The 25,993-nt window shown below is 38.5% G+C and overlaps 3 protein-coding genes and 1 pseudogene across 3 annotated transcripts; all 4 read left to right on the plus strand.

The window, feature by feature from the left end:
- Positions 1 to 1,302: 1,302 nt before the first annotated feature.
- Positions 1,303 to 10,048, plus strand: LOC116196386 (annotated as a pseudogene).
- A 2,288-nt stretch (positions 10,049 to 12,336) lies between these two features.
- Positions 12,337 to 13,586, plus strand: LOC116193913 (protein CUP-SHAPED COTYLEDON 2-like). The gene is made up of 4 exons (XM_031522654.1): positions 12,337 to 12,520; positions 12,742 to 12,856; positions 13,169 to 13,226; positions 13,341 to 13,586. The coding sequence occupies exons 1-4, from the start codon at positions 12,337 to 12,339 to the stop codon at positions 13,584 to 13,586; spliced, it is 603 nt and encodes a 200-aa protein (XP_031378514.1).
- Positions 13,587 to 15,879: 2,293 nt separating this feature from the next.
- Positions 15,880 to 17,875, plus strand: LOC116196382 (NAC domain-containing protein 14-like). The gene is made up of 4 exons (XM_031526069.1): positions 15,880 to 16,546; positions 16,781 to 17,064; positions 17,215 to 17,346; positions 17,438 to 17,875. Exons 1-4 carry the CDS (start codon positions 16,363 to 16,365, stop codon positions 17,675 to 17,677), a joined length of 840 nt encoding a protein of 279 aa, XP_031381929.1. The 5' UTR covers positions 15,880 to 16,362; the 3' UTR covers positions 17,678 to 17,875.
- A 1,303-nt stretch (positions 17,876 to 19,178) lies between these two features.
- On the plus strand, positions 19,179 to 25,509 carry LOC116196376 (TMV resistance protein N-like). Its single transcript, XM_031526059.1, has 6 exons — positions 19,179 to 19,773; positions 20,970 to 21,464; positions 22,063 to 23,163; positions 23,293 to 23,580; positions 23,661 to 23,802; positions 24,349 to 25,509. Exons 3-6 carry the CDS (start codon positions 22,225 to 22,227, stop codon positions 24,813 to 24,815), a joined length of 1,836 nt encoding a protein of 611 aa, XP_031381919.1. The 5' UTR covers positions 19,179 to 19,773; positions 20,970 to 21,464; positions 22,063 to 22,224; the 3' UTR covers positions 24,816 to 25,509.
- Positions 25,510 to 25,993: the final 484 nt, after the last annotated feature.

Genomic DNA, 25,993 nt, shown 5'->3' on the forward strand with positions numbered 1-25,993 from the left:
CCCTTCCCCTTAACAAAAGCTTTCGGTGCATGGATGCCTCGAATATAGAACCCTTCCTTGAGTCTGAACTTCAACCTCCTCATGACCCGAAGAGCTCAGAGCTACGACACCACCTCCTCCTCCTCCTATTTTGATTCTTCTTCTTCATCTTTCATTACGAGGGCAGGGTGGCTCCTGGGTCTTAGCTGAGGGAGCAAGAAGATGGCGAGCTTGACGGACATAGTAAAGGCTGGCGACCCGGTTCTGCACGAGCCTGCCCGAGAATTTGACCCATCGGAAATTGGGTCGGAGAAGATTCAGAAGATCATCGACGCTATGGTGGTTGTCATGGGCAGAGCTTCTAGAGTTGGCCTCGCCGCTCCTCAGAGGCGGAGATGTGGGGCCATTGCCGATCTCAACCCCCGTAAAAGAAAATAGAAAACCAGTAGAGAGAGATAGTTAGCTAAGGAGAGAGAATGGACCTGAAGAGGAAAGTTGTACGAGTTTTGCACCTTCCAACCTATTAACCCAACCCAACCTCGCCCCCCTCCTTCTCTCTAATTGATTCGATTGCCCCTCCCCAAGCCAGAAACCGAAATGAAAAGAGGAGGTATCGACCTTCCTTAACCGTTCCTCCTTAACTCTGCCTATCGCGGCCAATCTTAAGCCCAGCTTTAGGATCTCCGCCACCCCCTAGACTTTAGAAGCTTGAGCTCCGCCCCTTCTCTAGATTCTAAACAGAACACGGAGAGAGAAATGGGTCCAGTGTGATATGCCCTTCAAAATTTTTTTATTTGAAAAGTAATTATTTTCTTTTTTATTTGAAAAGAAATTAATAAGTTACCTAAACCGTCATTTCTTTTAGGGGGGATTTATTGCTAGCGTGGCTTTTAACGGGCTAGGTCAGCAGATAACTGGCCAAATTAGCAATTTTCATTAGGGACTAGATGAAAACTTGGACGGATGGATCAAATTATACTGACGTTTCCACCTGAGGACCAATTAATATACTAAAAATCTTTCAAGGACCAATTTGTAGCGAGATGTATCTTTCAGGGACCAAATTGTGAATTTAGTCTTAGTAGTAGAACTGATCCCAGCATGATCTTCATGGAAAGACCCCATCAGGATAAATGCGCCTGACAAACAGAACGCCAAATACGAGTTTGTCTAAAAAACAAAGACTCACTGTTGGGTGATTGGGATTTGGGACACACAAAGTCAACTGGAGTTGTCGTTTTCGGATTGGCATTAAAAAAAACAAGTTGTGACTGACTGATTTCATACTGATAGGAGTTTATAGGCCGAGGGGGAAAAGAGAGCTCAATCAAAGTTCTCGCATCAAACTACTGCGATTGAAAAAACTCTCTGACAGTTCTTTGATTCGATCTTTGATCGGAAGTACGCGGAAATGGTTAGTGATGGTAGTCCTTGGTTATCTTGGTGGGCATGCCTATGCTTTACCTTTCTCTCGTCGTTCGCTTCGATCCTCGTCACTGTTTTTGTTATGAAGAAAAGAAGCAGATGTACTGCAGAATCCGCAGCTGCTACTACTAATGATGGTGGCTGCAGAGTTGACACCTCATGCTCGTCCTCAGTTAGTGGCCAACCGGGATATGAGTATGACGTCTTTCTGAGCTTCAGGGGAGAAGATACTCGCAAGGGATTCACTGATGGCCTCTACACTGCCCTTGAAGGTGCTGGGATCCGTGTCTTCAGGGACAACGAGAGGCTTGGCATCGGCAAGGAAATTGGTCCTGAACTTCTGCACGGAATCAAGCGGTCTAGCATCTCCATACCCATCTTCTCTGAAAACTATGCATCCAGTAAGTGGTGCCTCAAGGAGTTTGCCTTCATGATGGAGTGTAGGGAAGCAAGGAAGCAGATCGTGCTTCCCATCTTCTACGATGTCACGCCAAACATAGTCCAACACCAGACCGGGAGTTACGCCAGAGCCTTTCAGCAGCACGCCAAAAAGCAAGACCCTGAGACTGTTCAAAGGTGGAGGAGAGCTCTTGTAGATGTTGGATCTTTGAAGGGTTGGGAATTAAAGAACGACGCCAATGGGTAATTAAACCATTCCCTATTGCGAAGTTATTTGGCTGGTGCTATAGATTTTTTGCATCTTCTTTTCTTTTTTGCAGTTGCAGTGGCGTTCTCACTTGACTTTTCCGTATAATGTGTAAATCATATTTATCATCGACTTAACACACATATGATTAGAATAATTTCGTTTTTTTTTTCGGAAAATGAAATTATAGACTGTACACTTTAACCAATCTAAAAATTTTCTCACAACTATTACAGGTTGGAAAAAGTGATGGGAATTGTAAGATCAGTGGGAATAACAGTATGGTTTGCCGTTTGGCGTCGTATGACAAGTTTAGTATATCCTATAAAAATTGACAATACTAGACTATTATAGAGTGCAAAATAGTGGGCTATTATAGATAATATTACACATTTCTTCAACACATTTTTCTTGTACGTGCAACATAAAGCTTCATACTGTAGAAGAAAGCCGTTTTCTAGCATTACTACAAATGATTTTTTTTTAAATTTCTGCTTCTATTATCAGTCAATGTTTTATTTCTTTGAACTATCAACTATTTTACCTTGCCCTCATGACATTAATCTTATGCCACAGACATCAAGGAAAATTGATTATGATGATAGTCACAAAGGTTTTGAGGGAGTTGAAGAAGGCTCATCTTTGTGTCAACAACAACTTAGTAGGGATCGAGAATCAAATGAAAGCAGTCATGAGAATGCTGAGTGTCGATGTGCCAGATGTGAGGTTTATTGGTATTTGGAGCATGGGGGGCATTGGAAAGACGACGCTTGCTAAGGTCGTCTATAACCAGATATTGGATGATTTTGACAGTTGCAGCTTCCTACAAGATGTACGAGAAACATCTGGGCACAGTCACAATGGTCTTCGGCAATTGCAAAGTCAACTTGTTACTGACCTCTTGAAGTGTGACCGCCTAGAGTTTGCTTCCATTCATGAAGGAATAAGTGTACTCAAGCGTAGGTTTCGTGAGATGAAGGTCCTCATTCTTCTCGATGATGTTGATAGTGTTTATCAACTCAATGCACTGGCTGCGGAACTTGACTGGTTCGGCCAAGGGAGTAGAATCATTGTCACCACTAGAAACAAGGGCGCTTTAGAAGTCCCTCAAGAGCATCAGGTCTATGAAGTAAAGGAAATGGAAAAAGAGCAGGCCCTCCAACTATTTTGCAAGCATGCCCTAAGGAGAGATGATCCCACGATTAGATTGAGAGCTCTATCAGAAGAAATTGTCAGAAGAACGGGAGGTCTTCCTCTAGCTCTTGAAGTTATTGGCTCTTTTTTGCATGGGAAAAGTGAGGATACGTGGAAGGCAACATCACAGAAGTTGAAGATAGTGCCAAATAACGAAGTCGAACACAAGTTGAGGATTAGCTATGATGCATTACAGCACGAACAGCAACAAATGTTTTTAGATATTGCATGCCTTTTCAGCGGGGAAGATAAAAAGACCGTAGCTCACATGTGGGAAGATCAGTATAAATTTTCTCCGGAAGCTGATATTGAAGTCCTGCAACTATTGTCTCTTATTAAGATTGGAGAGGACAATATGCTACGGTTGCATGATCAGCTTCGAGATCTTGGTAGGGGAATTGTTCGGCAAGAAAACCTTAAAGAACCAGGGAAGCGGAGTAGGTTGTGGGGCGATGAAGCAATTGATGTGCTGCTGAACAATCAGGTAAAACGTATTTTCTTCTTTTTCCATCTTTGGTCGTACAAAAGGCTATTGTGTTGTTAGACAGATAAAAGAAATGGAATTCTTTATGAAAATTTTCTTTTCTTTCTTTCTTTTATCTTTTTGGAGCAGGGGTCGAAAAATATAGAAGCCATCCGACTGGAATATCAGATTGGGTTGGAGTGCTGCTGTTTTACACCTAGCCAATTTAGGAAGCTATCAAAGTTGAGATATCTCAAACTAGACTGCGCTGATCTTGCTGGCGATTTTGAGAATCTTCTACCGGCCCTGAGATGGCTTCGATGGAAAATACCTTCACTCAACTGCACAGCAACAAATTTGAATGTAAAGGGCCTACTCATCCTCTATTTGTCACATAGCAAGGTCGCGCATAATTGGAATGCCTGGAACTCAATTCAGGTCTCTGCTAATACATTGAACTCTCTAATTGATAGTGTTGTCTATGGCAAGTTCGGCAATACTTACTAATTGTTTTGCAGATGATGACGATGAAGCTGAAAGTTCTTGACCTCAGCTACTGTACAGAACTCACTCGAACTCCTGATTTGTCTCCATTTTGCAACCTGGAGAGGTTAAATCTAAGGAATTGCAAAAGACTACACGTGATTGACCCTTCCATATGTAAGCTTAAGCATCTTGCTTCCCTCAATATGACAGATTGTCATTCTGTTAAGGAGCTTCCAGAGCAATTGGACTGCAAGGAAACGTTGCTTGAACTTGTCATTGATGGAACTGGCATAGAAAAGTTGCCTACCCTAGACGGTTTGATGAAGCTCGAAACCCTGAGTGCCAACAATTGTGCTTTTTTGACTCGGATTCCAAGTTCTATTGGCCAGTGAACATCTCTTGCAGATCTCAGACTTGATCAATCAAAAATCAGTGAGCTTCCAGAGTCGATTGGATCATTAGTGACATTGAGACGGCTAACATTTGCAAGCACTCCTCTGAGAGAGCTTCCGAAGTCTATTGGGGGTTTGAATTCATTGGTCGAGTTGGTTCTATCCAAGACAAGGGTGGCGATATTGCCCGATTCCATTGAGAATCTGATTAATCTGCAAGTGCTTAAGATTGATCGTAGTTCAGTCCAATCTATACCTACTGCTCTTGGACAGTTGGAGAAACTTGAATCCATAGACGCTTCAGGGTGTCGATTACTTAGACAAATTCCAATTGAGCTTGGGAGGCTATCCCTTCTAAAGGTCCTGCTATTGCGTCATACAAATATTAGCAGCATTCCAGTGACAATTGGGGGCCTTACTTGTCTTGAGACTCTTGATTTAGCATGGTGCACACAACTTAGAACTCTCCCTGAACTTCCCAGCAGCTTAAGTAGTGTGTCACTGACCTGTGAGTCATCGGTGCCAATATCGAATCTCCCTGATTTGATTAACCTAAAGAAGATAGAATTTGTCCGGTCAGCGGTTCCCAAGGAGATTTTGGAGTTGCCGAAGTTGGAGAAGCTGCACATATCTCGGTCAAATGTTAGCATCTTACTGGACGGAATTGGGGCGCTAGCTATGCTTAAGGAGCTGTATATCGGTAATGTCAATCTCCAATGCCTTCCCGAACTTCCATTGGGTCTGCATAAGCTATGTATATCACGTTGTCATTCCCTTGCAAGATTGACAGTGCTTTCAAATTTGCAAAACTTATCTGAATTAAAGCTACACGACTGCCCTGAGCTTGAGGAAATTGAAAGTCTCGGCGATCTAGCGTCATTGAGAACTTTGTTGGTTTCTTTTTGTGGAAGGATAGCTAAACTTGATGGCCTTGAAAAGCTGGAATATTTGATGAATCTGGCTGTTTTTGCCTGTGAAAATCTAGAGGTGCTGCCAGATCTATCAAAGTTGAGTGTGTTGTCCAATTTACGCATACGTGGTTGTGAAAAGCTAGTTGAAATTCGGGGTATGAGCAGTTTACATGGCTTAGAAAATTTGAGTATCAGTGATGCATCCGTTGGAACACTGAATTTGTCAAACTCAAAGGCGTTGCGATTTTTGTCTGTTGAGGACTGCATTGAGCTAAAAGGACTTGATGGATTTGATGAATTGGAAAATTTAAGTAGCCTACACATTTTGGAATGTAAAGCAATTGAAAGGTTGCCAAACCTTTCAAACTTGAAATCACTGCGATACTTGTCAGCTAGTGGCTGTGAGAAGTTACAAGGACTTGATGGGCTTGACAAATTGACGGCACCCTTGCGGAGTTTATATATTAGGGGATGTAAATCAATTGAAAAGTTGCCCAGTTTGTCGAACTTGAAGTTCTTGCGTGACTTATGGGCTGATGGTTGTGAGAAGTTACAAGGACTTGAAGGCCTTGATAGCTTGGGTGCACTGACAGATTTAAATATTAGCGGATGTAAGTCAATTGAGAAGTTGCCCAATCTATCAAACCTAAGATTGCTGAAATATTTTGGAGCAGATGGTTGTGAGAAGTTGCAAGAACTTGAGGGGCTGAACCAAAAAGAATTGGAAAAGTTACCTCATTGGCCAAATTGGCAGAAATCGGATCTGGACAATTGCCTATCCGCTAATGGTATTGAGAAGTTACAAGAACTTGATAGCCTCGACGAATTGAACGAATTAGTGATGGCACCATTCAAGTCATCCGAGAAGTTACTTGACGAATCGAACTTTGGAGTATTGAAACAATGGTATGCTGATGGGTGCGAGAAGGTACCAGAACTTGAGGGGCTTGAGAACTTGGAAAATTTTCACTTACAAGTCATTCCAAATCTACAGCTAATGAGATTTTATAGATTTCATGGGTATTAAATTATGGAGGCCATTCCTAATACAGGATGACGGATCAGACGGCCTTGTTGGTTTTTTTTGGTGGGGGGAAGATATTACCTGTACGATACTTGGGTATGAGTTACATAATAAGGGATAGGGCAGACAAGGACTACTCTCCTTCTGGAAAATTCTACCTTCCAGTGCATGGACGGTTTCATGAGGGATCCAAGGGCCATGAAGGCCTAATAGGCTGTCGTCTTGGGCAGGTTTAAATATATTATTTTAAAATATTCTTTCCATGAGTATCCAATTAATTATGTTGTAATATGCGATCATAATTTTTTTGGTTGCTATATAAATAATAAAACATAATTCTACATTTGGATCTCTAATATACCTTAAGCTAATATTTACTAAATATTTATTTCAAGGAAATTTACTATTGTAATTATTCTAAACATTCTAAAATGCCTACTTATTTTTTTAAATTCAAATGTTAGAATAAATATTTTTAAATTTTTCAAATATTATATAATTAAAAGGAAGTGAGAATGACTATCCAAGAAAGAAAAGTGCAGTATTATTACTCATATCGATTGGACAAAGTTGTTCCACTACCATATGACTTTTTTACATCAACATTTAATATCGGGCGGTGCTTGAATCTATAGTTACTGACGGTGTAAGATTCTCATTCACAAAGTAATGATTGGAATAATTGGTTATGACATTTTCTTATGCTTGCATGTATTAATGAACCCTAATTTCATTACAAGCAATAAATTAATAAACAATCATTTTTATACTAAAAGAAAATATGTTTAATATGTTCAAGATAACTATAGATTCAAGATAACTATAAATTTAAGATAACTACATAAAAAAGATAAACTAATTAAAAAATCAGTTATATCACAACTGAGTATGAATTTAGTCTTTTCCAGGCACGCACTCAATCAGATTTAATGGAAAGGAGAGGACATAGTTACCGTTGCTCACGTTGTGCACTGCCCTTCTTTAAAAAATCCATGCACTATATTCGATTTCTGATTCTTCGCGGGATATATATAAATATATATATGTAGATCAAGATTAAGAATCAAAACAACATATTTTCGTATATTTTAAATGGCATCCATATAAATTTATATAATCTATAAACTATAATATATATATGCAATGGCATATATAATCTATAAACTACATATTATATACATACATATATGAAAGCAACATTTATGTGGTTTATATATATAATGTTGCAAATGACATGCATATATTAATTTGGGCTATACTATTCCATTGTATATGATCTATGTATTGAGCAATGTATATATAATCTACATATTTTACTGTATATTATTGCCTTGCGTATAATATTTATATTCCTTTGGGCGATACGTGGATATAATATTTAAAAAGGAGCTGAATTGAGATATGTTTATGGCATTGCGGAGGTTGACGGGGAGATATACGGATAAAGGATGTAGATGAGTCGTGCCACGGTACCATAGAAGTTAATGTTGTAATGGAAAATCTAGGTGATATATATTGGATGTGAGATGATGTGTAATTTATTCTTTTATTTCTGATTCGTAATTCTGAGTGTGAGTTGTGTTTGTTTATTAATCTGGATGTGAGATGATAAATACTTTATTCTTTCAGGTTGTTTGACTAATACTCTGTCATCTGGGCAAGTGCTATTTAGAGTGGTGACCCTCGCGATTGGATGCAGATGCAAGTTCTGACCAGCAAATATGGCTAAGAATGGAGTAAAAAACTGCAGAATGGAGAGAACATGGTGAGAGGTTCCCTGATTCGCAATTCACTACTACAGTCTTTAATGCAGATCAGATCATTTCCTTCCAAAATCTTTCCATCACCTGCTCCTGTACCGTTTTATTTGTACTCTAAAACTCTGACATTGAATCTACCTAAGGAAATGAATATTGCCTATGAGTTCCAATCCGATAATTTCTTTGCAAAATCTCTTTCTATTATTGCTTTGCACTTCCTTAGTTATTGACTGTTTTGAGTCGGTTTTGTTAGTTCTCTAATTATATTCTCTTATAATAACTGCAGGACAGACAAAACCTGGCCAAGATTTTTCCTAAGGAATGCGCAATACTCTAACGCATCTTTGGCTAGAGCATATTGGAGCAAGAATCTCTCAAGTGTTAAGTTATTTGACATGAATTTTTGGGGATTTCGGAAATTTTTCTCTTCCTCTCCAATTTGATCGAACACAACAGAGTACCTGAAGAAGTATGGACCGCTCACCAATGGGGAAATGCTCTCGTTCAGGTTGTAAAACTGATGAAGGAATATGGATTAATAAGACATGGCCAAATTGTAATCCATTTTTGTCATTTTTTTTTTCTTTCCTTTCCTTAAGCAGCAAGTTTGATGCTTTGACTCTGTTACAGGAGGTAGGCCCTACACCTCTTCTCTACATCTACTGAATGGGGAGATCACCTCTTCTCCTCTGCTCATTCTAAAGGTATGTTGTACCCCTGTTTTTCTTCTTCTCGTTTCAAGACATTTCCATAATTTTATTCAGCTTTGCTGCAGATTTAGCTCTTGATAGTCTTCTCCAACTTATTATTAACTATACTTGAGATTGACTCACTCCGTGATATTTACATGCAGAACTCTCGCAGCCTTATTACTACCCAGGCTTGCTGCACTAGAACCTGATTTGGCGGCTTCTGTGCATTTTGGTTGGAAAATTTTTTTTGGGTTTCATCAATTCTGTCTCGACTAGAAGTTGCTTATCTGCGTTGAAAACATAAGCAGATCAAGTATTGTATGAACTGCATAGGCATCCTTTTGTATTTTTAGGTGCCATAATTGTAAGGACAATCTAGTCCTCAGACCGAGACTTTGCAGTGAGGCTTTGAGATGGACAATCATTTGACAAACTTGATGCTCTCTGAGATCTTATGCCTCTTGATCCCTTTTTGTCCTTTCTTGGAATACCTGTTTGGAATGCCGTAAAAATGTGGGAGACATGGGGGGAACAACTCTTGTATATATCGTCCTTCCCTAGATGGAATTAGTCGTCTGACTCAATTAAGTGTAAGCAAAGGTTCTTGTTCTTGCTACCTTCTTTTCGTTGATTGTATTTACCTGCTTCTGATGTTTGGAAGTACCAAATGTGAAATGTTCGGGCGGGTTCTGCAATTATTCTTCGAGATGATGACGACTCTCAGGAAACAAGTGTCTGCAGCATCAATACCTTATACTCCTCTGCCAGAACTCAGCCAGTAGATGATTACGTTCCCAAGTTCACAAGGGGCGGACACTAGCAGAGGTTTCACCAGATTGTCTCTACAATTTCGTCATAAGTGCAGTTCACATTGTCTGGGATGACAAGGAGCTCCGGAGAAGAGATCGGTTATGAGCTTCTGGAAGGGATCGGGCAGTACGAGACTTGGAGAACATTCAGTGGTTAGATTAAACATTTTGTGACTTCTTTATGATCATCAAACACAGGGATCTTTGCTTCTGGTTGCATAAAAACGAGTGCGATCCTTCAAAAAGAATTGCTGGAAGAATGTCAAAAAGTTCAACAGCCAAATGACAGTTGATATTTGTACCCTGTGTCAGCAGGAATGGCAAATCAACATGCTCGATCTGAACCTTTCGGACCTAGTTTGACTCTCGCATAACTTTTGGCCTCTGACTGAATGTTTTTTCCTCTTTTAAATTCGATCAATTTGCCAATTCCGAGGATTTCTCAATGACCGTATGAAAATTCAAGAACTTAGTTATTCTGTCGACTGAATGGTCCCCTGAAATCCTCGGATAACTCAACTAGAGCATACTCTTAAATTGTGAGTATCCGATCCCCTGAAGCTCAGGAATAGGTCGTTGTCCTATCCCGGTTGAGCTCCAGCCGTGGATGCGGATAAGTGTCCGCTTATGGAATTAGAGCTCCCGAGAGACAGCATCAGCCGAACTAATAGCTGCAGATTCTGCACTCCTTTCCCTGATCTTGACAAGGAGGAGGCAGAGAGAGAATAGCCATAACTCTCACCATCAACACCCATTGCCACTGAAACCGAAAGAGTTTCAATCAGCTTCAGGGGAACATGGAGACTCGACTCTCTCTTGCTCTTTCTGTCAAACCAGACATCTTTCACTTTTAAACAGTCAGTCTTCTCTACTTAAGTCAAACTTATAAGAAATGGGAAACACCAATGCAGACGACAACATCAACTGTGAAGTGGCATACTGATGGCGACCCTTACAGTGCATGGTAAGGATATGGAAACCAAAAACCGAAATATTGCAAGACCAGATCAATGCAGTGAATCGGTAGTTGATATTCTTTGTATTCATGAGCCACCTTCGACTAAATCGTGCCACAGAAGTGCACATATTATAATTTTTGCTTGATGCATGTAACACGCACTTCAGGAACAAAATAATGGCTCAATGATTGGATAACATCGGTGGACAGTTTAGGAATTGAGAGTTTGAAGAATGTTATTCCTCGGCAGGAAAACCTATATCATTCATGTTCACTGTGGGAATATGACACTAATGAAAAGGAGCTTGACTATTAGATTCTAGTTCTTCTTCTTTTTTTTTTTTTTTTTTGCGTTCAAAGGTAATTGGCTGTTTCTTTCTTCAAAAAAGCTTTAAAGTTGTAAATAAGAGGGAAAAGCAAAAGAGAAATTTCCTTGAACATAGTCTCACACGAGGTCAGCCAGGTACAGTAAGTAGAAAAAAGGAAGTTGTAGGAGGAAAAAAAAATTTAACCATAAATTGCCAAAAAGGAATTTTTTTTTTGGGTCTGGATATTTTAGCTTCTTCACGATGAATTCTTCCTATCTCCTTGAATTTGAAATTTTTTTTTTTGTAATTTTTCTTCAAAAATAATAAATTGTGCCTAATGAATGGTTCCTTTCTTTTGGGTTGAGCCGAGTTCAACATCCAATCCAAGCTAAGAGAGATTTATTAGTCACTAGCTAGTATTTATTATATACATGCTTATGCCTTGTAAAAGCAAAATGAATGAATTTACTCTGAGAAGGTGCTATATATACAGGCAACGTTGGTGTGTCACGAAATAAGGATAAGACCGAGAGTCATAAGATGATCAATCTAAACCCCGCCCCAAAATGTGTTCATAAAAACAAAGGAATTAATATGGAGTCGGAAACTGTACATACCAGAAATAAGCAGTTAGCGCACTGCCCATAGTTGTGCTAATAGCATATTGGATAGAATAAAGTACGGTAGCGAATTTAGGAACTGAACCATTTTACATTTTAAGTTTTGAAAGGTCGGTTACCAAAATATTATATTTCAAGGAGTTGAGCTTTTACATGTTTTTTTTCTCCCGTTATAAAGAAAGTCTATGAATCTAGTATGAAATAAAAAAAATCTAAATAAAAAGTACATATCGTCATAGTAATGAGAATCGAATATGAAATCTCTTAATTATTATACTAAATGTGTATTACTGCACTATACTTTTTTTTCTCAGCTCCTACATGTAATTAAGAACCCTATTACTCTTCTACTAGTTGAAATAAATTTAAAAAAGAAAAAGAAAAAAGAAAAATACCATGCTTAAAATTGCCTTGCTGCTAAGTGCTATACCAAAGCCACTTCATAAACAAGGGAAGCACTTCTCGTCTAAGGGGGGGAAGATTCCAAAAAGCTGGAAGTTTGAGTCCTTAACTAGCTATATGAAAATGTTGACTTCAAAGCTTGTCCCATAAAACTCAAGCGTCGCCCTCTCCTAGATCATATTAACTTAGACCCTTTTCTGTTGCTATCTATCTTTCTTTGATCGAACTCCAAAGATTTGTTTTCTGCTTGGGAATCGCGAGAAAATTATGGAAATTCCCGAAATTTCTGGATTAAATTTTCACCCAACTGACGATGAACTCCTCACCTATTACTTGAAGTTGAGGATTCTCGACTACTTCCAGGATCCAACTTTATCGTTGACCAGTTATACGATTCCTGACATTGAGCTTTACAGCATGCATCCTAAAGAACTGCCCCGGCAATTCAAGAGTAAGGCCGACCTTCACATCATTTTGCTATTTTCTATACTAAAAGTATATTGGGGATTCTTTTTTTTTTTTTATCGGGGTAATTGATGGATCTCTAATGTATATGCATAACTATAATATATTATTTTATAGTTTTTTCTTCCAATCTAATTCATCCTTTATTTGTGAATATTTTTGTCCCTAATTGGATTGTTGATTACCTTGTGCTTTTGGATATTTAAGGGCTGACAAAGGTAAAGTCTAATGGAAGGGAATGGGTCTTCTTTTGCCTTCGCAAAGAGCAGTATCGCAACAGTAGTCGTTCTGAGAGAACCGTTCCAACATCGGCTACTGAAAAGTAACTAGTAAGCCCAAAAAAGTGCAAAGTGAAGCTACTGGTAATGAAGTAGGTAGTAAGAATATATTAACCTTCTACGAGCGATGTCCTCCCGATGGAGCCAAGACTGAGTGGAATTTGCATGAATATCACCTAAATACGTCTTCTCTCGGCTACAATATTAGAGAGGTAATTCTGTTTATCCATGTTCTAAGTTCTAATTTGTACATGGCCTCAATCTAGTCAATGGTGCTTCTTTTTCAAGAGATTGACTAACTTCCATTTCGAGATTAAGGTACCATCTAAGTTCACATTCTCCTCGAATTTATGCAGATGCCCTTCGTTGTTTGCCGCTTGCATAACAAAGGCGTCAATTGCGACGAATCAACTTGTGAGATGAATCGACTGGTAGTTCCACATCCGAAACTCAGGCAACTACTTATAAGCTTTCTTCGTCTGAGGTAGGTAGTTTTCGTCTGAAGAATATTGTCAATTCTTCATGTAGCTTTTATCTGAAGAAGAAATATGGCAATCGCTCCCCAAAATTCAGCGACTGCCTCACAATTTATCGAACTATGATAACTTCATCGGCAGGGCCGAAGAAGACGTTTACATTGATGAATCCGGTTCATCTTTGGGCCGGTACTACACTGGCGGTGGCGATGGCTCCACCAATTGTTACTATCCATCCAATGATGAAACAAACTATTATCCACCATACCATGGTATATGGGGCTCACACAACTATTAGCAAGGAAAAACGAAGAACATTTATTTTATGCCAAGTTCACATCAACGCTAGAGGATCGATATATATACATACATACAGACATACATATATATATATATATATATGATAAGGGAGGATTTGTCCATGAAATGGATACAATTTAGACTTGGTTTAATGTTGTTTTCATGGTATCTGATGCTTGGATGACGGTTTCTAAGAAAACTTGTGCGAGAAAAGAGTTGGAGGCAATTTGATGCATGTTCGAGATGAATTGGAGACCATTGAAGTATCGAGCTGGAACTTGCAAGGATACAAGGACTTCTGGTTAGTAGTGCACCATGTACACAACCGATCAGAGAGGGAGTTCATAATCAATCCCCGAATTATTTGCAAATTTTAGGATTCCCCCTTCAGTTATAATAGGAGTTTTTAGAAAATCTTTAAAGATATTATTTGTTTTCTATTTTTGAGGGAGATATATAAACCTAAAGATTATCTAGGTTTAGGGTTTTTTCTTTAGTTTTTGAAGAGGAGAAACTGGGAAAGGAAGCAGGCGGCTGCGGAATGTTTTTCTAACGATCGTCAATTTTCATGGATTCCTGCATAGCCATGTGTGGCTAATTTTTGTTTGACTTGAGAACGGAAACCTCACGATTTGGTTGTGAGGAGCATGTTTTAATAATTTGATTTCAACACTTATTCATTCTTGAATGTTATCGTTACAAGTATTCTCTCACGGTCGTGAATATGATATTTGTAAGTTAGCTTATCGACGACTACTATGGTGTTTGTAGAAATCGATTCGAAGCAAGACTAATTAGAAACGAATGGTAGTTGCTGCCCTAATTGGTTAGAGAATGATAGGACGAGTCAATTAATTGAGGAATCGATTAATTGTTCAGGGTTAAGGCATCATTGTGCTTAAAGTCGTTGCTTAGTTAATTAGGAAATCGTCGATACCTTGTTAACTACTTGATGAACTTACTAGTTAGACGGTATTTTGACTAGTTAGAATTTAGATGCTAGTTGATTCCTTGCGGTCATGGGAACTCGACTCTTAACTGCTGAAATTTACATTCTGATGCTTCTATGATCAATCAAACGCTAGGTGGTTTTCGAACTCAAGTCATACGTCTCCCGGTTATTGATTACTCACTCTCCCTTGCATTTTTAAATTGTTTTTGTTGCAATTTAATTTCTTGATTATCAAAATTCCCCTTTCGTTACTTTTACTAGCTCATTGGTTTAAAAAATCCCTTAACTTTCTTTGGGATTTCAACTCGGCTCTCACGTTTTTCTTACTACAAGTTTTGGGGAAACTGATTTTTTTTTTGGGTTTCGACAGACTTTGCCAATATATATATATATATATATATATATATCTTATTAGAGTTGTGTCTGGCACTATCGTGATGATTTATGAGTGTGTTTAAGGGCTAATGCTTGTAAAAAAATTGCTTCTGATTTTATGTATCACGTGTGTTCGAATATACTATATATATTGAATTATCCAAAAACTATCGAGAAATTTCCTTTGGTAAAAAGAAAAATACCCCGATTTCGATCCCTATTGCTTTTTGGATGGGATTATCAACTCTCAACGGAAAGTAAGTTTTATTTAATATATGATGATATGATTATGATGGGCGAAGCAAAAGGTTAAATTTTTGCCCAGTGGATTGGAGTTGCTTTCTGACCTTATTCTAAAAGCTTTCGTTTGGGACCAAGTAGTGAGCTTTCCAAAAGTTTGGTTATTATTTAATTTCCAACTTAGAAAGAAAACCTTCTTTCTGCCTCCTGTTATGTTTATGGGGACACAGAAGCTTAGAGCGATACTCTAGAAAGTTCTTTCTTACATAACTTAAGAATGTACGAAATTAAATACTTTCTTTCAAAAGTATTTAATTTCGATCTGTTTCGATAATTTAAGAATGTACATAACTTGCAAGATTCGAATAAATTTTAATTGACTAGATGAAAATCCTTAACAGCTCTAGCATATAATAAACTCGAACATGTCATGGAATCAGAGCTATATGTTTATGATCTCGTCATTTATGTATGTTATAGACTTATCCCCCAAAAAAAAAATTGATATATCTATATATAATTACTAATAATAATTATACTATTAATTTATCCAATAATTGAATATATATTATATCTTAAAACGAATAACTGGATTTTGCCGAAGCTGGGCCCTATGCTACTTGCTTGCCCACCCACTCCAAGCCCATAAAGTTGGGCCATGTGAAACTCAAAAACTCAAATGTATCGGCAAAAGAAATTGAAAATTTTACAATACGTTTAGTCAAAATGCATGTACGATATACAAGTGACTAATGAAAAAATTTCAAATAATTTACTTAAATTATGTAGAAAATAAACAAATTACTTAAATTCAAGTAATTACTTTTAAAAAATAAAAATAATTTGCTCGATTGTACCATACGTGCACTTTTCAATCCAATATATTACAGACTATCCCTAAAGGAAAAAAAAAAGAAAAAGAAAAGGCAAAGTTTTATGTATGCATACCGAACTAAACTTCATGACGTTATAGCAGAGGAGAGCCAGCAAGCTAAGGAAGCAAGTTTTCACATGTGAAAATACCAAAGTTCTCGCACATGCAAATATATATACATATAGATGGAAACCTCCATGGTCATTGGCCCATATAAGACATCGATCGCCCTCTCTTAGATCAAATTAGCTTAGACCCCTCTTCAGTTGTTATCTGTCTCTCTTTCATCAAACTCCAAACATTTGTTTTCTGCTTGGAAATCGCGAGAAGAATATGGAAGTTCCTGAAATTCCTGGATTAAATTTTCACCCGACCGACGACGAACTTCTTACCTATTACTTGAAGCAGAGGATTCTCGACTACTTCCAGGATCCAACTAGATCTTTGAATAGTCATATGGTTCCTGACATCGAGCTTTCCAACATGCATCCTAAAGAACTTCCCCGGCAATTCAAGAGTAAGGCCGACCTTCACGTCACTATATAGCTATACTTTCAATATATAGTAAAAATATGCAGGGGATATGATTTTTTTTCCTTTTTGGGTCATGATGGTTCCCAATGTATATATATATATATATATATATATATTGAATTATTTTATATAATTTTTTCTTCCGATATAATTATTTGTGAATATTTTTGTCCCTAATTGGATCGTTGATTGCTTTTGCGCCTTTTCCATATTTAAGGGCTTGCGAAGGTAAAGTCTAATGGAAGGGAATGGGTCTTCTTCTGCCTTCGCAAAGAGAAGTATCGTAATAGTAGTCGTTCCGAGAGAACCGTTCCCAACATCGGTTACTGGAAAGTAACTAGTAAGCCCAAAAAAGTAAAAAGTGAAGCTACCCATAATGAAATAGGTAGTAAGAATATATTAACCTTCTACGAGCGGTGTCCTCTCAATAGAGCCAAGACTGAGTGGATTTTGCATGAGTATCACTTAGATGCGTCTTCTCTCGGTTACAATATTAGAGAGGTAATTCCGTTTACCTATGTTCTATGTTCTAATTTGTACATGGGCTGAATCTAGTCAATGTTGCTTCTTTTCTAAGAGATTGACTAACTAATGTCCATTTCGAGGTTGTAAGGTACAATCTTATTTCACATTTTCCTTGACTTTATGCAGATGCCCTTTGTTGTTTGCCGCTTGTATAATAAAGTCGCCGACAACGACGAATCAACTTGTTGTGGAGATGAATCGAATGGTAGTGCCACATTCGAAACTCCTGAAACTACTTATCGGCTTTCTTCAACTGAGGTAGGTAGTTTTCATCCTTCAGATGATAAATTTCAAAAACAATGTAGTCGTTTCTTATCTCGTCAACTAATGTTGTCGACTCTTGATATAGCTTATATCTGAAGAAGAAATGTGGCAATCGCTCCCTGAAATTCAGCATCTGCCTCGCAACTTATCAAAGTATGATAACTTCACCGGCAGGGCCGAACAAGATATTTACACCGATGAAGCCGGTTCATCTTCTGGTGGGTACTACATTGGCGGTGGCTTCACCAATTGTTACTATCCATCTAATAAGGAAACAAACTATTATCAACCGTCCCATAGTGGCTGGGGCTCGCACTACGACTAGCAAAGAATGAAGAACATTTATTTTATGCCGAGTTCAGGATTATCATTATGTTGCTCAATCGTATGAAACCGATAACATATTTATTTTACATATATATTATAATGGATATAACATATATATCTATATATATATATATATATCTTAGTAGAGTGGTGTATGGCGCTATCGTGATGTTATTTATGATCGTGTTTTTGGCTATTGCTTGTAAAAAAAAAACTATTGCTTATGATTTTGTGTTATCATGTGTGTTTGAATAAACTATATATATATATATATTGAGTTATCCTAAAATTATCAAGGAATCTCCTTTGTTCAAAAGAAAAATACCCTGATTTTCCCCATTGCTTTTTGGATGGGATTATCGACTTTCAACGAAATGTAAATTATATATATATATAATATATGATGGACTATCAAAAGGATCTAGCATCATAGCACACGTTTTCGTCAAGATGTTGATACTCATTATAGGACAAACTGTTTCCATTTATATATTATATTTGATATATGATATATGATGGGGGCTAAATCTAAGCTAAAATTTTAGCCCATTAGAGCTGCTTTTTGACCATATTCGAGCTTTCTGAAGAAGTTCCAGTTATTACTTAATTCCCAACATAGAAAGAAAACCTTCTATTTGCCTTCTATCATGTTATGGGGACACAGAAGCTTCGGGCAACATTCTAGAAAGTTCTTGTGCGGAACTGGCTGACCCTTCTTTCCTTAGCTAGGTTGGCTCTCTCTGTCTAGTTCCAAAGTTGGCCCACTTAATTAAAGTCTTGGTAACCCCCCTGCCGTGACCGTGTAACATGCGTGTGGGAGCTGTGTGATGCGCCGCCTGTCCCAGGGGATCATCGTGACATGTCCACATGACACGCGGTCATCGTAGAGAATTTTCCGAAATGTTGAGTGAATCACCAACTATTCCCAGAATTCAATCTCTATATTTATATATTTAATATATATATATATATTATAATTTAAACTCCTCCTATGAGAGTTGATGAGATATTTTCATTTGCGCGATGCAAAATTTCCACATAAATATATAGGCAATGTTTCATTATATATTTATTCTAAGTGTATTAACCCTCAATAAATTAATAAATATAATAAATTAATTTAATTCGCCTCTCTTCTGCCCAAGAGATGGCATCCCTGACATCTCCAAGCACCAAGAAGCCTCCTCCTCCTCTCTCCTTTCGGTCACTTGCACCATATCCCTCTTTCCTCATTCCCAATTATATACAATTAAAGTAGGCTTCTTCGAAAGAAAGTTTTCCATTCAATTCATGAGAATCTTCCATACATAATTTTTCGATTACTCCTATCGACTTCATTAATTTCAATTTTATATTTTCTATAAAAATTTCTCTCCTGCATGCAAAAATGTCAAAATTGTGTTCCAACGGATTGTAAAAATTTAAAAATTATTAATGTCCGCACAATGCGTTAATTTCTCAAGTATTGTTTAAATAATTATTATAGGAAAGTAAATAATTAAAAAATAATTATCGGACATATTTATTTATATGAAAAAATTACTTTCTCCATGAAATTTATCCAAAATTAGAACCCGTCGATGAAATCGTGGAGTTTAATTCAATCATAGGGTCGCAACTAAATAAGTAACACGAAAAGCATTTTAACCAACTAAGGAAAAAAAAAAGGAAAAAAGAAAAGCATTTTTGACCGCATCTTCGCTTAGCAATGGGAAACACTTGGCAATGGGCATATTCTCTGCGTGGTCCCACTTTCAGTAAGCCTCGAAGCACACTGATGGACCCTTTCCCTCTCCAATTCAATGTAGTCGACGCCGTCGCCGGCAGCTGTGGCGGTGTTTGTTTCACTCTTCAAGATCAGTGCCGCCGACAGAGCACTCGTCAATCTCACTTGAAGTTCCCTCGGGGTAGAAATGCCTGTATGCTTCCGGCTGGCTGTTGTCCGATTCCCCATGTCGCAATCCTGTTCCGGTTGAAGTTTCGTCGGCTTCCAAGCGATGATTGACGAGTTCTTCTTTGGTTGCATTCTCTTAGCGCTTGGGAGTACGGAGAATGAAGAAGAAAGAAGAAGAAGATTCAGACCTTTTGAAATCGGTAATCTGCTTTGACGTAGTGGATTTTGTTTGATAATTCATTTAAGATTTTGCTTTGAGTGGTGGCTCGTTGCAGCGCTCTGCTGCTGGCGATCGTGTCGCTTTGGTTCGAGTTTTATGAATTGATGATAGAGGAGTTTTGTATTAAATCACTCGCTCGTGCTGGTGTGGTAAATCTTCGTTTCGCCGAATAGATCGGTCCGTCCGTCCGTTAGTGTTGTGTATGTGCGTAGCTCTTGAAGAAGTGTAGCTCTTGTTCTTCAAGGTTGCTGCTTTTGTCCATGGTTGGTGAAATTCTTTTGTAAACCGACTTTTGAGCTTTTTCACTTCACTTGGCAGAAGTGATTGAAAGCATCAAAAGAGGATGTCTTTTTTTTTTTGTGGATAAGTGATGAATTCTATTAACCAAAGAGAGAATGTACATAGTACACTTATCCAAAGAGAACCATTAAAGAAAACTATTTACATCGAGGTCAAAATTTGAAGCTCCTATCAGCTAAAGAGAATCTAAGGTTAAACTCTAGATTTGGAATAGATTGGACTCTAAACTGTACAAGACTTGTAATCTGCTGCAAAATGGAGGAAACAATGCTGAATTTCTGTTGAAAAACACAAGCATCCCTTTTCTGCCATATTTGATAAATATAGCAGCTCCAGCATAAGCGCAACAAAATAGAATCAAACTTTCGACCTTTAAAGTGACAGACTCACTCCACTTCAGATGTCCAATTCTTTACATGTTTGTGAACACCAAACCTGCTTAGTCAGCTGTGCATGTGCTTCGGGAAAATATCTTTGGTTGAATGGGGCCGACCATTGTTGGGAAACACAGAGTCAGCTGTTGTTTTTGGATTGAAAAAAGAAAAAAAATATATTGTGATTTCAGACAAGAAGAGTTGATTGAGAGGCAGAGGGGGAGAAGAGAGCTCAATCAAAGTTCTCCCATCAAACTACTGCAATTGAAAAAACTCTCTGACAGTTCTCTCATTCGATCTTTGATCGGAAGTATGTGGAAATGGTTACTGATGGTAGTCCTTGGTTATCTTGGTGGGCATCCATATGCGTTGCCTTTCTCTCCTCGTTTGCTTCGATCCTTGTCACTGTTTTTGTTATGAAGAAAAGAAGCAGAAGTGCTGCAGAATCTGCAGCTACTACTTCTAATGATGCGTTCTCCCGTGGCACTGGTGGTGGCTGCAGAGTCGACCCCTCATGCTCGTCCTCGGTTAGTGGCGAACCGGGATATGAGTATGACGTCTTCCTGAGCTTCAGGGGAGAAGATACTCGCAAGGGATTCACTGATGGCCTCTACACTGCCCTTGAAGGTGCTGGGATCCGTGTCTTCAGGGACAATGAGAGGCTCGGCATCGGCAAGGAAATTAGTCCTGAACTTCTTCACGTAATCAAGCGGTCTAGCTTCTCCATACCCATCTTCTCTGAAAACTATGCATCCAGTAAGTGGTGCCTCAAGGAGTTTGCCTTCATGATGGAGTGCAGGGAGGCAAGGAAGCAGATCATGCTTCCCATCTTCTACGATGTCACGCCAAACATAGTCCAACACCAGACCGGGAGTTACGCCAGAGCCTTTCAGCAGCACGCCAAAAAGCAAGACCCTGAGACTGTTCAAAGGTGGAAGAGAGCTCTTGCAGAGGTTGGATCTTTGAAGGGTTGGGAATTAAAGAACGCGGCCAATGGGTAATTAAACGATTCCCTATTGCATAGTTATCTGTCTGGTGCTATAAATTTTTTGCATATTTTTTTTTTTGCAGTTGTAGCAGCGTTCTCACTTAAGTTTTCCGTATAATGTGTAAATCATATTTATCATCGACTTAAAACACATATGATTAGAATAATTTCGCGTTTTTCAAAAAATGAAATTATAGACTGTACAATTTAACCAATCTAAAAATTTTCTCACAACTAGTGTAGGCTGTAAAAACTGATGGGAATTGTAAGATCAGTGGGAATGACAGTATGGTTTGCCGTCTGGCGTCGTATGACAAGTTTTGTATATCCTATAGAAATTGACAATACTGCACTATTTTCACTTGCAATCTATGAAACATTGTCAGCAAAATAGTGTCCTATTATAGATAATATTACACATTTCTTCAGCACATTTTGCTTGTACGTGCAACATAAAGTTTCATACCGTAGTAGAAGTCCTTTTTCTAGAATTACTGCAAATGATTTTTTTTGGTTAAATTTTTGCTTCCATTATCAGTCAATGTTTTATTTCTTTGAACTATCAACTATTTTACCTTGCCCTCATGAGATTAATCTTATGCCACAGACATGAAGGAAAATTGATTAAGATGATAGTCACAAAGGTTTTGAGGGAGTTGAAGAAGGCTCATCTTTGTGTCAACAACAACTTAGTAGGGATCGACAATCACATGAAAGCAGTCATGAGAATGCTGAGTGTCGATGCGCCAGATGTGAGGTTTATTGGTATATGGGCATGGGGGGCATTGGAAAGACGGCACTTGCTGAGGTCGTCTATAACCAGATATTGGATGATTTTGGCAGTTGCAGCTTCCTACAAGATGTACGAGAAACATCAGGGCTCAGCCAAAACGGTCTTTGGCAATTGCAAAGTCAACTTGTTGCTGACCTCTTGAAGTGTGACCGCCTGGAGTTTGCTACCATTGATGAAGGAATAAGCTTACTCAAGCGTAGGTTTCATGAGATGAAGGTCCTCATTCTTCTCAATGATGTTGATAGTGTTGATCAACTCAATGCACTGGCTGCAGACCTTGACTGGTTCGGCCAAGGGAGTAGAATCATCATCACCACTAGAAACAAGGGCGCTTTAGAAGTCCCTCAAGAGCATCAGGTCTATGAAGTAAAGGAAATGGAGAAAGAGCAGGCCCTCCAACTATTTTACAAGCATGCCATAAGGAGAGATGCTCCCGCAGTTAGACTGAGAGCTCTATCAGAAGAAATTGTCAAAAGAACGGGAGGTCTTCCGCTAGCTCTTGAAGTTATTGGCTCTTTTCTGCATGGGAAAAGTGAGTATACGTGGAAGGCAACATTGCAGAAGTTGAAGATAGTGCCAAATAACGAAGTCGAATTCAAGTTGAGGATTAGCTATGATGCATTAGAGCACGAACAACAACAAATGTTTTTAGATATTGCATGCCTTTTCAGCTGGAAAGATAAAAAGACAGTAGCTCACATGTGGGAAGATCAGTATAAATTTTCTCCGGAAGCTGATATTGAAGTCCTCCAACTACTGTCTCTTATTAAGATTGGAGAGGACAATATGCTACGGATGCATGATCAGCTTCGAGATCTTGGTAGGGGAATCGTTCGGCAAGAAAACCCTAAAGATCCAGGGAAGCAGAGTAGGTTGTGGGGCGACGAAGCAGTTGATGTGCTGCTGAACAATCAGGTAAAACATATTTTCTTCTTTTTTCATCTTTGGTTGTACAAAAGGCTATTGTGTTGTTAGACAGATAAAAGAAATGGAAATCTTTATTCAAATTTTCTTTTCTTTCTTTCATTTATCTTTTTGGAGCAGCGGTCGAAAAATATAGAAGCCATCCGACTTGAATATCAGATTGGGTTGGAGTGCTACTGTTTTACGCCTAGCCAGTTTAGGAAGCTATCAAAGTTGAGATTTCTCCAACTAGACTGTGCTAATCTTGCTGGCGATTTTGAGAATCTTCTACCAACCCTGAGATGGCTTTGGTGGAAAATACCTTCACTCAACTGCACAGCGACAAATTTGAATGCAAAGGACCTACTCATCCTTGATTTGTCAGATAGCAAGGTCACACATAATTGGAATGCTTGGAACTCAATTCAGGTCTCTGCTAATACATTGAATTCTCTAATTGATAATATTGTCTATGGCAAGTTCGGCAATACTTACTAATTATTTTGCAGATGATGGCGATGAAGCTGAAAGTTCTTGACCTCAGCTACTGTAAAGAACTTGCTCGAACTCCTGATTTGTCTCCATTTTGCAACCTGGAGAGGTTAAATCTAAGAGATTGCGAAAGACTGCAGGTGATTGACCCTTCCATAGGTAAGCTTAAGCATCTTGCTTCCCTCAATATGACAGATTGTCATTTCGTTAAGGAGCTTCCAAAGCAATTGGACAGCAAGGAAATGTCGCTTGAACTTGTCATTGATGGCACTAGCATAAAAAAGTTGCCTACCCTGGACGGTTTGATGAAGCTTGAAACCCTGAGTGCCAACAACTGTGCGTGTCTGACTCAGGTTTCAAGTTCTATAAGCCATTTAGTGTGCGTTTGGATTGAGAGTTGAGCTGAGTTGAGTTTTGATTTTAATTGGTTTGTAATGATTGTATGGTTGAATTATGAAAAAAAGTGTGAAAAAGTAATAAATAATTAAGAGAAAATAATGATTAAGTAATGATTGTGTTGTTGAATTGTGAAAAAGTAATGAATAGTTGAGAGAATTTAATATTAAAAATTAAATTGAATGATTAAAAAAATTTTAAAAATAAAAAAAGTAATGATTGTGATGTTGAATTGAAGATAAGTGGAGTTGAGTTGAGTTAAATTAAATATTTTTTCGAAAATAAACACACCATTAACCTCTCTCGCAGATCTCAGACTTGATCAATCAAAAATTAGTGAGCTTCCAGAGTCGATTGGATCGTTAGTGACATTGCAACAGCTAACGGTAGCAAGCACTCCTCTAAGAGAGCTTCCGAAGTCCATTGGGGGTTTGAATTCATTGGTCAAGTTGGTTCTATCCAAGATAAGGGTGGCAATATTGCCCGATTCCATTGAGAATCTGATTAATCTGCAAGTGCTTAAGATTGATCATAGTTCAGTCCAATCTATACCTACTGCTCTTGGACAGTTAGAGAAACTTGAATCCATAGACACTTCAGGGTGTCGATTACTAGGACAAATTCCAATCGAGCTTGGGAGGCTATCCCTTTTAAAGGTCCTGCTATTGCGTCATACAAATATTAGCAGCATTCCAGTGACAATTGAGGGCCTTCCTTGTCTTAAGACTCTTGATTTAGCATGGTGCACACAGCTAAGAACTCTCACTAACTTGTGAGTCATCGGTGCCAATACCAAATCTCCCTGATTTGATTAACCTAAAGAAGATAGAATTTGTCCGGTCGGTGGTTCCCAAGGAGATTTTGGAGTTGTCGAAGTTGGAGAAGCTGCATATATCTCAGTCAAATGTTAGCATCTTACTGGACGGAATTGGCACGTTGGCTATGCTTAATAATGTCAATCTCCAATGCCTTCTCGAACTTCCATTGGGTCTGCATAAGCTATGTATATCACGTTGTCATTCCCTTGCAAGATCGACAGTGCTTTCAAATTTGCAAAAGTTATCTGAATTAAAGCTGCACGACTGCCCTGAGCTTGTTGAAATTGAGAGCCTCGGTGATCTAGCGTCATTGAGAACTTTTGTACATTTCTTTCTGCCGAAGGATAGCTAAACTTGATGGCCTTGATAAGCTGGAATCTTTGATACATCTGGCTGTTTCTGCATGTGAAAATCTTGAGAGGCTGCCAGATCTATCCAAGTTGAGTGCATTGTCCTCGATGAAGGTAAACGTTTGTGAAAAGCTTGTTGAAATTCAAGGCGTTAGCAGTTTGCATGCCTTGACTCGGTTGACAGTTTGTGCGGTGTCCATTTAAACATTGAATGTATAAAACCTAAAGTCATTGGATTATGTAGGTGTTCGGGGCTGCACTAGGCTAAAAGGACTTGACGGGCTTGATAAATTGGGAGCATTGATGGGATTGACCATTACATGTTGTAAATCAATTGAAAAGTTGCCCAGTCTGTTGAACTTAAAGTTCTTGCGTAGGTTATGGGCTGATGGTTGTGAGAAGTTACGAGGACTTGAGGGGCTTGAATCTCTGGAAAGAATGGAATCGCTATCCATTTCAGGATGTAAAGCAATTGAAAGGTTGCCTGATCTATCGAACTTGAAATCTTTGCAATATCTCTATGCTTGTGGCTGTGAGAAGTTACAAGGACTTGATGGCCTCGATAGATTGGGTGCATTGACACGGTTAAGTATCAGCCAATGTAAGTCAATTGAAAAGTTGCCCAATCTGTCAAACTTAAGATTGTTGGAATATTTTGATGCCTGTGGCTGTGAGAAGTTACAAGGACTTGATGGCCTCGATAAATTGGGTGCATTGACAGAGTTAAATACGGCGGATGTAAGTCAATTGAAAAGTTTCCCAATCTGTCAAACTTAAGATTGTTGG

The sequence above is a fragment of the Punica granatum genome, chromosome 2, assembly GCF_007655135.1.
Source record: "Punica granatum isolate Tunisia-2019 chromosome 2, ASM765513v2, whole genome shotgun sequence".
NCBI classification, from domain to species: domain Eukaryota; kingdom Viridiplantae; phylum Streptophyta; class Magnoliopsida; order Myrtales; family Lythraceae; genus Punica; species Punica granatum.